The sequence below is a fragment of the Panthera onca genome, chromosome C1, assembly GCF_046562875.1.
Source record: "Panthera onca isolate mPanOnc1 chromosome C1, mPanOnc1 haplotype 2, whole genome shotgun sequence".
In the NCBI taxonomy this organism is placed as follows: Eukaryota; Metazoa; Chordata; class Mammalia; order Carnivora; family Felidae; genus Panthera; species Panthera onca.
In genome coordinates, this window is record NC_138346.1 from 134517363 (window position 1) to 134530830 (window position 13468).

Consider the following 13468-nt stretch of genomic DNA (forward strand, 5'->3'; position numbering starts at 1 on the left):
TGTGAGGAGAAGAGATTTCAGCTGTGTCTTGGAAGCAGAGGTCACTAATGGAATATCCCATGTATGATAAAAAAGAAAGCTTCTTTATTTATGCACAATATCTTTAGATGACCAAAAGTCCTAGACAGAAAAATACTCATTAATACCTAACTAGATTACTTCAATAGGCTATTTATAAATGACGGTGTAAATATGCATATATAATAGCCACAGGCTGGGTGCCTTGAACAGAAAATTCACATTGATAGTCTGCACTGCAAACTTTGTTTAAAGCGCTAAATACGCTATCAAGTCCTCTGACAATGACAGCAGAAGGTTCCAGACACTATTTGTTTCATAATCCTATCTAGCTGACTCTTTACTTCTTTGCAGCTCAAGTTGCCACCAAATGCTGAACTGGAGCGCGAGAGTCAAGCCTTGTTTGGTTAATAAATTCCCAGCAACATATACCCCCAAGCCCCCAGGAGCTGTAGTGATGTCATATCCGTTGCCCAGGTCTCCACACCTCTCTCAGCAGTTACTCCCTTTATCTTTTTCTTGGGTCAAAACTTTTGAGGTGGGCTGGCTAGACAGCAGCAGGAGAGAGGGTAAACTAGGGCGCGGGTTGGAGGAGCTTCAGCACCTCGGTCAGCGCCCACTGCAGCCCAACCCACCCTCTTGAGCTCGCGAGCGGACTCCCAGCTCTGAGAATGCCTGCGGAATGATCGCCCCCCAGGGCGGCTGCCGCTGCTGCCGCTACTGCTACCGAAGCTACTGCTACCTCTGCTGCTGCTCTTGCTCCTGCTCCTGCCACCGCCTCTGTCTCTACTCTGCTCTGACTGGCAGGCAGAAAGTGCAACTGACGAGGGAAAGGTCTCCGCAGTGAGAGTGGAGTGGCTACATAAAAGAGTAAAGAGAGGGCAAAAACCCAGATCAGAATGCAAGCGACGTCTAACCTACTCAATCTCCTGCTGCTGTCTTTGCTTGCTGGATTAGATCCTTCCAAGGTATGGGCAATATTTAACTTGTTTGAAATAAATGTGCCATATGTAACAAACCGACCAAAAATGCAAATAAATATACCAAAGGCGGGGGGGGGGGGGCAAGAGAGAGTCGAAAGACAGCTCTTCCAGCTATCTTGTGCCTGGCTTATCCCTACTGCTTGTAAGATAACAAGGTGAACTACGGAGGAATAGCTCCTCAAGGTAGAGTCCAGGCAAGGGGGGGGGGGGGGGGAACAGGCGCGGAATATAATGTGTAGGGGTAGAGGGCTATGCGGTTCTCGGGGGGAATTTAGCTTATTCCGTATCCCAATGCTTAATGTTCTCTTCTGAAGTCGGACGGGCAATGCAAATGAGTTAGCAGTTGAAACAATGCAATTTGTAAACATGTACTAGGAGATGGTGCACTGTTTCTTTGTTGAAAGCAGAAAAGCGTTTTCCAGCTGATCCTGGTCAATAATACTCCCATCGCAGACGTGCTGCGGTTTGTGTCCAAAACATTTAGGATGCTGCTTGTAACACACACGGCAGAGCAGCAGAGCTACACTCTGCCATGGCTGAGAGGCGTTCGTGAAAGGGGCTTGTGTTTATTTGCTTCTTTCTTTTTATTAAGAAAATTACGAAGCATTGAGGAAGTTCTGATTACCAGTGTTAAGAAACAGGAAGTGAGAACCCTACCAAACTAGGGAGGGCAGTAGGAAGGATGAGTTGTCTCACAGATCTTGAACTCCGAAAATTATCCAGTAACTGGTAATTAAAGTGAACGCTAAGCTCTTTTGATAAAAAGGTAGAAAAATATAGACATATTTTCAGCTGTGTAAGAGAAATGTCTTGACGATAAAGTGAGATAATTTGAGAGCTCAAGCATTCTAAGAAAATCACAATTATCTGGAATAAGAGATAAGGCATCTGGCAAAAAGAGTAAGAGATACAATTTTTTAAATCATTTTTCTTATTTAGCCTGTCAAGAGCACTTTGACTAAACAGAAAAGTGATACCATGTTACAAAACCATTGAAAGCTGCATTTTGGAATATTGCAAAGTTATTTTTAAAGCTTTACATTATCTGTGCAGTGTAGAGAAATGAAGTTTCTTTTCATATTTGGATACATACAACTAAGATGTAACCAAGCATGATCTAATACTGTGGTTGACAGAATATTTCTAGGCCTAATATAGTATATAGTGAGAACTTAGAATCATATCATACACACTTGTAGTTATTTCTGTGCACTTTTCATATTTAGAGAGATCTGATGAGAATTTTATTTTAAGCTATGGTTGTGCTGATATTGTCACTGTGACATCTTCACACAGTGTTTGAATGCCATCTTAATGATCGTAATAGAGTATTTTACATACTAAGGGGTAGCTTAAAAGCATTTTACATCCAGGTAAAATGGGATGATTTTATTTATTTATTTATTTATTTATTTATTTATTTATTTATAGCCTCTGGATGTATAGTGACTCATTCTACCACTCTCATTCTATTATGTTGGTTACCACTTTTGAACATATTCTGTTGTATATCTCTTTTGGAATATTTTTGGTAAAACATTTTTAAAAAGCAAAGCCAATTCCTGAGTTACTGCAGAAAAAAATCACGTAAAGTGAATTTGTCATTCTTTAAAATGAATTCAGAAATGTAGAGCTATACTAACAACTACATGTGTGATTTGTCTGATATCTTTAGTGCATAAATATCTTCAATTCTTGAACCCCATCTTACCCAAATTCAATATATAAAAACAATAAAGAGCTATCAAATACAGAGATCAAGTCCCCAAATAAATGACCCATTTTAGTCAATATGATCTTTTCTGGTATTGACAAGTTTATTTGTGTGTATTCAACAGTATAAAACTTTTGCTTTAGACTTAACTGGGGCTATTTGGTACAAGTGAGCTGAGAAATGCAGGGAAAGAAAGGTATACATTAACTTTTCAAATTGTCCTTTTCAGATTCTAGATACTACAATAAAGTGTGCAAAGAACAGATGATACTTTGTTCTACACCACATATGACATTATACAAAATATTAAAAGATTCATAGCAAGTGATTTTAAGGTCTAAATTGCTTTTGGACTAGTAGACAAAATTTGCTTTAAAAAAGTGAATAAAAGCTACTTTTGTATGTTTTAGCAAACTGTTGTTGGTCACCAAACTATAGCATCCCTCCCAACCAAATCACAAATGGTACCACTGAATTCTCAAAATAATTGTCAATTAGATTATGAACCAGGAATTTTCACAAATTTTGCTTATTGCATTTTGTTTATTAATGCTTATTACTTAAGGGTTTAGATAATAAAATTATCATTCATAATATAAATTATGTATGGTGCAATTGAAATAAAACCCAATAATATAGAAGCATATAAGATCACAGTTTTTGGACAATAAGCAATAATTAAGTGGTGACATTTAAATATACACAAATTCAAAACAGCTGTTTTTAACATACTAATTTGCTAGAACTGATATACTTCATAATCACATTTTTAAATAAATGCATTCACATATTCCTCTGTATTACTACACTTTATAGTAAACATCTGTATAATTACCCAGTATGCACAGAAATTGGCAAAATAAGAGAGCTCTTAAAATTGAATACATTTTTTTCAGGCACAGGATTGCCACATATACCAAATATTAGAAACGTAAATCTTAGTGATCCTTGTATATTAATTTATCTAAAAACAAAAAGGCTTTCTACCAAGAGTGCCAATTCCATTTCATGGAAGACTATATAACATTTAGGTTTATGATCATTTTTCCTGAGATTGAAACTTCCAGACCTTATATGGCATTTTATAAGGTGCTTAAGTATCGCCATCTTATGGCAAGATAAGTTACTTGAAAGTCAATTTTATTTTTAAATAAAAAAAAAAAAAGCCCAAACTTCCATATTCATAGAATGGATTAACTTTCAGTATGTACTTTCTTTTCTCTCATTTAATATATCATAATTGGCAAATTTAGTATTTTCTTTCAGCAGAGGAAGTCATTTTACCACTAATTAATTATTTGTATTTTTACATAGATTACCAATTTTCCTCTCAGGAAAATTATGAGAACTATGTTTTCTTAATTAAAATCTTATTAACAAGTTTCTAGTTCCATTTAGAAAAACTCAGAGGTATATTACTTTGCCTATTTTAAGAGAAATTAATTTTATTTGTAATGGAGTGCCTGAATTATAGGCAATGTGACAAACCATCATTCATTTAATAAGTAAATTGAAAATAAGAGTGAAAGCTTGTAGGAATTCAATTACTGTTTAGTTTTATAGAGAAAGGACTATTTCAGTACAGGAAATTCCTGAGAATGGCTGCTAGATGGCATCTCTGTGCTTTTAAACTAAACACATGAGTTCAGTAATGACCTTGATAGTAGGAGAGTGAACCTCTTTTTCTTTTTACAAGAAGATTTTTAGCAGACCATGATTTGAAGACTGTAACAAAATAGTTATTCCTGTGAATCAGAACCATGAATTTCTCTGCTCTGCAATGATGAACCAGGAAGAAAGGAAGGTATAAATGTGGCCGTGCAGGTTTTAAACAGAACATTTTTTACCAAAGTCAGATACTTGGGGAACAGTTAAAAAGAGGTGAAATGGGCATAGGCACACATTGCAGCGACTGTTGAACTTTAAAGCAGTCATACTTGTATGATAAATATACTGGCAAACGTCCTGGCACACTTAGATTGAGAAAACATTCACTATCTTCTTACGTAGAAATACATGAAAGAACTTATCACCATGGTGCTTGCTCACACTACAGACATAAAATGTAACAATGATTCAGCAATAATCTTCAGCACCAAACTGTTCTTTCTGTCCAAGACAAGCCAGCCAATTAGAACTCTTACATTAAATAATACGGTTGCTTTAAAGCCACATAAAGATGATGAATACTAAGATAATTTCAATAATTAAATTTGTAATACTTCATAATGTAATACACCATGGATAAGTGTCTTTGCATTTTGGTACTGCTAAAGAAAATCATCAAAGACCTACATTGGCTAGAGGTGGTTTTGTACATAAATCTAGTGACAGTTCTTGTTCTTTGAACTTTCAAATGATATTAATAAAAAGCAAAAACAAGAGAAATAAGCTGAGACAAATCTGCTGTAAAATCCAACTTAAAAATCTGTCTTCTCCTGTAGTTCCTGTATACCAGACACAGTCTCTATACAAGAGGACCCACTCAAGTTAGCACAGACATTATGGATCAATGGCATTTGGCAAAAACCTGTCATTACACACGGGTAAACCCTGACAAAGTTTTGGCATCCTCAACCCAATTACACTTTTATTTTAAAGAAAGTAAATATTCTTTCTCATTCTCTTGGCAATTTGAAAAGGTTACAGTGGTACTGTTTCCTTTTTCTTTTAAAATTCTATCCCATGTAATTTTGCAATTACGCTCTTAAAAAATTATATATATATATATACATATATATATATATGTATATACATATATATATATACATACATATATATATATATATAAATGTGTGTGTATATATATGTGCGTATGTGTGTGTGTGTGTGTGTGTGTGTATATATATATATATATATATATATATATATATATGAACGATGTTGAGGGAGCTGTGATCTTAGTGCTCTCACTTGTAAAATGTGAAGCCTACATGTTCTGAAAACTTCTTTGTTAAATTCTAGAATAACTCTATGCTACGCTTTTGGCATGTTTGTGTCTCCATTTCATATATTGAAACCTAATACCCAAGGTGATGATGTTAAGATTTGCAGCTTTTGGGAAGTAATTAGTTCCTGAAGATGGAGTCTTCATAAATGAGATTTATGATATAGGAGGTCCCAGAGAGAGAGCTCTTTCTTTCCACCATGTGAGGATACAAAAAGATGTCTGCATCCTGGAAGAGGGCCCCCACCTGACCATTCTGTCACCCAGATCTTAAACTTCCAGCCTCCAGGGCTGAGAGAAATAAATATGTTTATAAGCTACTCAGTGGAGTACTTTTTGTTATAGCGGCCCAAACAGAATGCAGTATGTTATTTAATAATATTTGATCATTAAAAATTAGCAAATTATTTTGCAGGTTATAGCTTCTAAGATCGTAAACTTTGTGAGATCTGGGGACCAGCCTGCCTAGATAGTATCATGAAGTTTTCATCTTCTGGGTTTGGCATTCAAAGCCTTCAGTTTTCTGCTTCTTCTGCACCGTCCTCTCCTTCCCTCCTGTCCCACATTCACCATCCCAGCAAAATGGGCTCACCTGTCAAGACTGCTAGTGTCTTTGAAAGCCAACATGTTTCCTGCTTCATCTCTTTTATTTAATGAAGAATTCTCTAGTGGAAAGCAAAGTAAAAACTTATTCTCATATGAAAGGAATTACTCATATAGGGAGGTATTTGGGAAGGCCACTTATAAAAGTTCCCGCATATTCATTGTTGACTTTTCCCAAGCTGGAACATCCTTGAGGATTTTAGGCTGGCAATTATTAGAAAAATCTTGATTTTTGTACTGATAATATATATAAAGAAAAAAATGAGATTGGATAAAGCTAAGACTTGGCATTTGATTTACTAAGGTATTAGTCACATTTTACCTTAAAACAATTGGCATCAAGAAACAGGCAGGCAAACCATAGGAGACTTTTAACTATAGAGAACAAACTGAGGGTTGCTAGATGGGAGGTTGGTGGGAGACAAGCTAAATGAGTGAAGGGCATTAAGGAGGGTACTTGTTGGGATGAGCCCTGGGTGTTGTATGTATGTGATGAACCACTGGATTCTACTTCTGAAACCAATACTACACTGTATGTTAACTAACTTCGATTTAAATAAATTAAAAAAAAAAAAAAAAAAACATTTGGCATCAGTGAGAGTAATAGAGGAGATACAAAACCAGACAGTTGTCTTTGCAGGTTAGTTGATAGGACAGTGAGTTTGGGGGATCATCTGCACATTTGTGTCAATATGTTTGTGTGCATATATGTGAACAGATTATTTCACAGTAGAATTAAAATATTAAAGTAATATCAAAAGCTATTTAAACATTCACTACCTAGATCCCAGGCTTAAATCTACAAAAGGATCTTGAAATTACTCATCCATTTACTCAGTCTATACCACTTACCAATTAAAAACTTTGAAGGAGATTTCCTATGAAACTAATATTTTCATGGTAATTTTCCAGTATAATTTTTTAAGTTGTATACCCAATTAATTCAATATAAAAGGGCAAGCTGGACATGAAATCTTAAGAACTGATTTTAAGGCCTAACTGTGCAACATTTCAGTAAGACACTTATCTTCTCTTAAGCTCAGTTTTCTCAAGTGCAGAAAAGATGGAATTGCAATAGAATTTATACCATTATTAATTATATATATATAACTATATATATATATATATATCATTTATATATATAATTATTTATATAGATAAAACTGTAAGTTTCTAAATAAATATTTCATAAAACCAGTCAACCTATAACCAGATCTAAAGACTTTTGTACCATATACTAAGATTGTAATAGAAAAGGACCTCTCCTGGTCCTTCTTTCTTGCTATTCCTTCTCAGCTTTCAGAAAAGTGAATGCCATGTTTTTATATGATCAGAAGAATTTCTCACAACCAGCCCATAATTTTGGTCAAAGCTCCAATTTCAACATATCACCTTAAAAATTTACATCATACTTCTATCCCAAAGGGTGCTTCTTATAAATTTATTAGAAAAAAAATATAAGACATGGAGAGTGGTTCCATAATATCGGAGCCAAATGACATCCAGAAAAGAGCTTTTAAACTAATCATGGAGAGTGGATCACAGAGAGGATGACTATTTTTAAACAAAGATCAGCTGATAAACCTGCTTTCTTTGACCAGGATAAAAAGTGTAGGGTTCTTGTGACTTTGCAATTATACCAATGATAAAGTAGTTTATTTTTTTTTATTTAATTTTTTTTTAACGTTTTATTTATTTTTGAGACAGAGAAAGACAGAGCATGAACGGGGGAGGGGCAGAGAGAGAGGGAGACACAGAATTGGAAGCAGGCTCCAGGCTCTGAGCCATCAGCCCAGAGCCGGACGCGGGGCTCCAACTCACGGACCACAAGATCGTGACCTGAGCTGAAGTCGGCCACCCAACCGACTGAGCCATCCAGGCACCCCATGATAAAGTAGTTTAAACCTTCTCTATGATTTGAAAATATTAAAGAAAGAAGGTTTAGAAAGAGACGTTACCAAGTTACTCAGTCTAAAAATGTTCAGGGCAGAAAGTCATTGTTTTAGTCCTTTCAGGCTACACTAACAAAAGATCACAGACTGGGGAGTTTATTAACAACAGCAATTAGGGAAGTCCAAGACCTAGCTACCAGCATGGTGAAGTTTTGGCAAAGGTCATTTTCCTGGTTCATAGCTGGTGCCTTTTCACTGTCCCCTCAGTGAATCTCTTTTATGAGGGCACTAATCTCATTCATGAAGGCTCCCCCTTGATGACCTGTTCACCTGCCAAAGGTCCTACCTCTTAATACGATTGCACCAGACATTAGGATATCAACAATTTGGGTAGGAAGTACACAAACATTCAGACCATAGCAGTCATGGAGAAATGCCAACTTTTATGAACACAATTTCTCTGCTCTTTTCTCTTGGATGGTTTTCTCGGTCTCTATGTTTATACTTAGTTTCCTGCTCTTCTTAATAGAGACTTTTACCAAGTGCTTGAAAAGACCTGACCCTTAATTAGTCCCTTAATAATACTTCCTCCAATGTTATGCATCCAAATCAAGTCCACATGAGTAACTCATGAACTGATTCTTTCTTTTCTCAGTTCAATTCATGTAGATAATATAAAGGGTAAAACTAGATAAGGATGACTATTTATATTTAGGATAGACCCTAATCATGAAAAACTAATATTTAAGAAATGCATTGTTTCAAAAATATTTGCATACCATTCTATAGTGAGATTTAACTTATTTCTGTTATTACTATGAGAGGTTGCAAACCTTTTTGAGGAGAGAGGATTCCAAAATACAGGAACAACATAAAACCATGTCTATCAAGAGTGCCACTAATTTGAATAGTGCTAATAAAAATACTCAAAAGTATTGTTGGAACAAAAAAAAAAGAATTTTCCAAGGACTTTATCCTTTATGCTTTAAAAACAAGGTGTTATAAAGCATATATCACAAAGCTATGCCTTCTGTCATTCTTATAACAAGCTCTCGGAAGAATAAAAATAAGTTCAGAAAGAGGATCACAGATGCTGTTGAGTTCCTGCTTTTGCCTCTCCTTGGAAAGCTCTTTCCCTCTTCTCCATATGTCAAAATTTTACCTATATTTTAAGATGCAACTCAAATGTCACGGCTTCCATAAATTCTTCTCTCACACGCCTCATCCCCCAGGAAGAGGTAATCCTGATAAACTAAGACCTCCTATAACACAAGAATCATGTTTTATTCACCTTTGCATCTATAGCCACTCCCACTGTGTCTGACACATAATAGGTGTTCAATGAAAACAGACTGAGCTGGATTTCTTTTCCCCCCAAATTTGTAGAACACTCTACCTAATCACTCTTATTACACTTTCCACCTTCTTCCCCCCCCACCCCAACTGGATATTTATTGTATTGTGTCTCCCCTACTAAATTATAACATAACTGAGAGAAGGCTGTGCTTTGGTCATTACCTTGTCCTTTCTTATCTAGCAACTAGCACAGTGCCTCTTCAGGTGAAATATAAATATATGAAGAAAATAAGAAGTCAAGGAACACCAAAAAACTTAAAATCCTGGGTTAAATAAGCCATGAACATAATATATGTTTAGGATCCATGCTCTCATCAGAAAAGATATTAGGGGCAGGGAAGTAACATAAATTTTAAGAATCTTGTTTTCAAAGGTTCAGAACTCATATCAAGTTATTTACCTTGAACAATACTGCAAGATTATGTCTTTTAAAATTTCTGATTAGTTTCTTGTCCTATCTCACCATCCTCAGTGCTATTTTTGACTTTTGGTAGCTCTTGGGAATGCTACAACCTTAACACTCTTGTGAATTACCTGATGTGTTTCCTAACACTTGGTGGTAATGTTAGCATTTCTTCTTATTCCTTGATATATATAGGCATCCATTTTATTGGTATAGGCTTATAAGTTGGAAGAGCATATTAATGTGTACTTATTGTTTTGACCATCTTTATTTTATGTAATGTCTTAGCCTTATCTGATAAGTTAGTATATTATTGGTATTTCTCCATCTCTTTTTAGGGACTCCATTATTTTTTTAAGAATCAAAAATATTCCCTTAAAATTATTCTCTTCCTATACATTCTTATCATAGTACCATATAAAGAAAAGGAATATTGGCTCTATATTTGTACTATATTACTAAATAAGCACAATACCATGATACAGAATTATATTAAATGATTCAGAGCAAATACAGAGTGGAATTAGAATCATCTGAATTGTAACTTCTGAAAAGTATCAGATATTCGATATTTTCATAATTAACTTTGTAGGTTAAAAGGCTTTGAAAATAACTGTCAATAATAAAATTGTTCTAACAGCACAAACAGCTATCTAGATAACCCCAAAGGGAGGGCATAAATTGAATAGATGATCCTTTTTATTTTTCCAACTAAGTTGAAGGTGATTAAGAAGCATTATCCCATGATGATTTAAATAGCATTACCAGAGGGACCAATTCCAGATGGCAGGATTTCTTCAAATAGAGAATCAGTATTGGAAATGTTGATTCACTGGCACCAAAATGTCACTGGTGAAATATTAACTTACAAAAGACACCACCACTTCTGGGAATGATCTATGTCTATGGCTACCTAGGGAATTATTTATCTGGAATTAGTACCAATGGTAAGTATTTTTACATCTACATATGTTTTGTGGCATGAAGACTAAATCTTAGTGCCTATTACTGTAGTAATAGACAAACAAATATTTTCTGACTTGGGACCCACTGAAGACTTCTGATTATATTTACCATTTATTATTTACATTGTGCTACAGCTATCTTCTACTTTTTACAACAAGCTGAATGCTAGACAAATTCAGAGAATAAAATGACTAGTTTGATTGCCATATATACCTTAAAGCACTCTAGGGATAAGCAGGTGGAAATATACACTTATGAAGCTCATGCCAAAAAAAAGTAGCTATTGTAATATGACTCAAAACTCGGCATAAGATATGTGAGAGTAAGGAATCAAGTGGACGGAATCAATCAATAATTTACTCATGGTGCCCGTATTAGTTCTGACAGGAATGACTTTCCTGTCAGTCAAAGCAATAAAAGACTCCAAGCCTAAATATTTGTCCTAAATAAAACGGGGTAAAACTCCAAGAAGTGATAAAATCATAAATGAGCTTATATGTAGCATAGAGGTGAATGTTTTCATATATAGCTAAAAGAAAAAGAATTGAGAGGAGATAAGTATCTGTTTACACATTGGGGATAGATTGAGGCTGTTACAGATGATGCATTCATTTGCCAACATGTACTTAAGTATTTCAAGTGGTTTACGGCTCCCCCCACATATACACAGAATGATTGCATTCATTAATCTGAGAACTGGTTATCATTTTATTGCTGTTGGCATTCACTTTTAGAACAAAATCTCTAATTTAGTTCAACTAATCTTTAATATCTGTTAGTAAGAAGAAACAGAAGCAAGCAAAGGCAATGAAAACATCATTAATTTCCTTTTTCTTTCTAGCATCTTAACTTTGCAAATAGAGACACAATAGAAATGTGATTGTATTTTGTCCATTTGTAGTCATTTCTTTTGGAAAAGATACCTCTCAAGGGACTCAACCTAATTAATATTAACTTAACATATAAAATGAAAATAAAGGAAAAGAGAAACCATACCGAATCAAAACAAATTACATAATGATTAGGAAATTAGAAAGTCCATGGTGTTACAGACAGAGTACTAAATTAGGAATTTAAAAATCCAGGGCCTAGTATCAGTTTTGCAACTGTCTAGTTATATGGCCTGAGACAACTCACTAAATTTTTTGGTTTACATTTCCTCATGTGCAAAATGAAGATGTGGAGCCAAATGTTCTTTTTTTTATGGGTAGGTCCTCTTAAAATGGGGTACATTCATCTCTTATAAACCTAGTTCATCATTGTTTCATCCTCCCTTCTGCTCATAGACTTTCAAATTGTTAAAAGTAAAGGGAAAACTTAGGCTTCTTTTACTTTGCTGTTGAAAATCAAAGTTTAATATCATTGAGAAAATCATGGCAACTTACTCATCTACATAGAGCTAAAAATAAATGTAAAACATATAAGCTAATTTCACATCTCAAGCATTACATAATATTTAATATTTATTTTGTATGTTTCCTTTATATTAGCTTTTGAATATTTAATGAAAAATGAGAGAAGGACACTGTGCTTCTATTGTCTATCGGACAGTAGTTAAAACAAAAGAGACTCTAAGAGTTACAAGAAATAGGCCATCTATTTTATTTCTGCATAAAGAGAAACTCTCCTCTATAACATAACTAATGGGTGGTTAGGTAACTTTTGTCCATATGTTTCTAATATTGGGGAGTGGGACAGTATTCAAGGAATTGGATTATTTTTAATCAAAAAAATTAGAAAATTTCTTTTTAAATTGAGTTATGATTTCCAATGATATTTTATACTACTGAGCTATGATTCATTATTTGGCTCAATACAATAAGAAAAAAAAATAGTATGGACTGTGGTAGGCAATAACATCCTCACATACTAATCCCCAGAAACTGTGAATATGGTACCTTACTTTTGCCAAAGAGAATTTGTAGATGTGACTAAATTAAAGATTTTGAGATGGGAAGATTGTCCTACTTTTTCTGATGGGCCCAGTGTAATAAAAAAGGCCCGTAAAAGAGGATGGCTAGATGCTTAGAATCAGAAAAAGAAGAGATGATGACAGACATTGGAGGGAGGTACTTTACAGATGGAAGAAGGGCCAAAAGCCAAGAGATAAGGGCCGCTTCTAGAAGCTAGACAGCTAAGAAAATGGATGCTTCTCTAGAGACTCCAGCAAGGAATACAGCCTTGCTAATAACATTTTGATTTTAGCCTCATAAAACTTATTTCATAGTTCTGCCCTTTAGAACTTAAGACACCAAACTTGTGTTGCTTTAAACTACTAAGTTTAGAGTAATTTTTTACAGCAGTAATAGGAAAATAACACATTAGTCTAGATGATAATAATTACTATGTAATTATTTTGACTTAACATAAGTCAGCCAAATAATGCTATAGTCTATGCTTGTGAATATTAAGGTTAGAGAGACAATAGATGTGAAATTACAGTGAGTTCTAAAAATTCAGTTAGATAATATAAAAATTAAAAATGCTTATAAAGAAGCCTAATTAGATTATATATAACCCTAAATTCATTACATGATAGGTAACTGTGTTCCCTGACATTTTTAAGATACAAAGTGAGTCCTTCAG

At 34.6% G+C, this 13468-nt stretch overlaps 1 protein-coding gene across 1 annotated transcript in view; it reads left to right on the forward strand.

Moving 5' to 3' along the window:
* The first annotated feature begins 480 nt into the window (after positions 1-480).
* Positions 481-13468, forward strand: part of OLFM3 (olfactomedin 3) — a 193558-nt gene continuing 180570 nt past the window's right edge. Inside the window, exon 1 of the mRNA XM_078451609.2 lies at positions 481-986. Coding sequence (XP_078307735.1) covers positions 918-986 — 69 coding nt within the window. The 5' untranslated portion in view covers positions 481-917. The remainder of the gene's footprint in view (positions 987-13468) is intronic.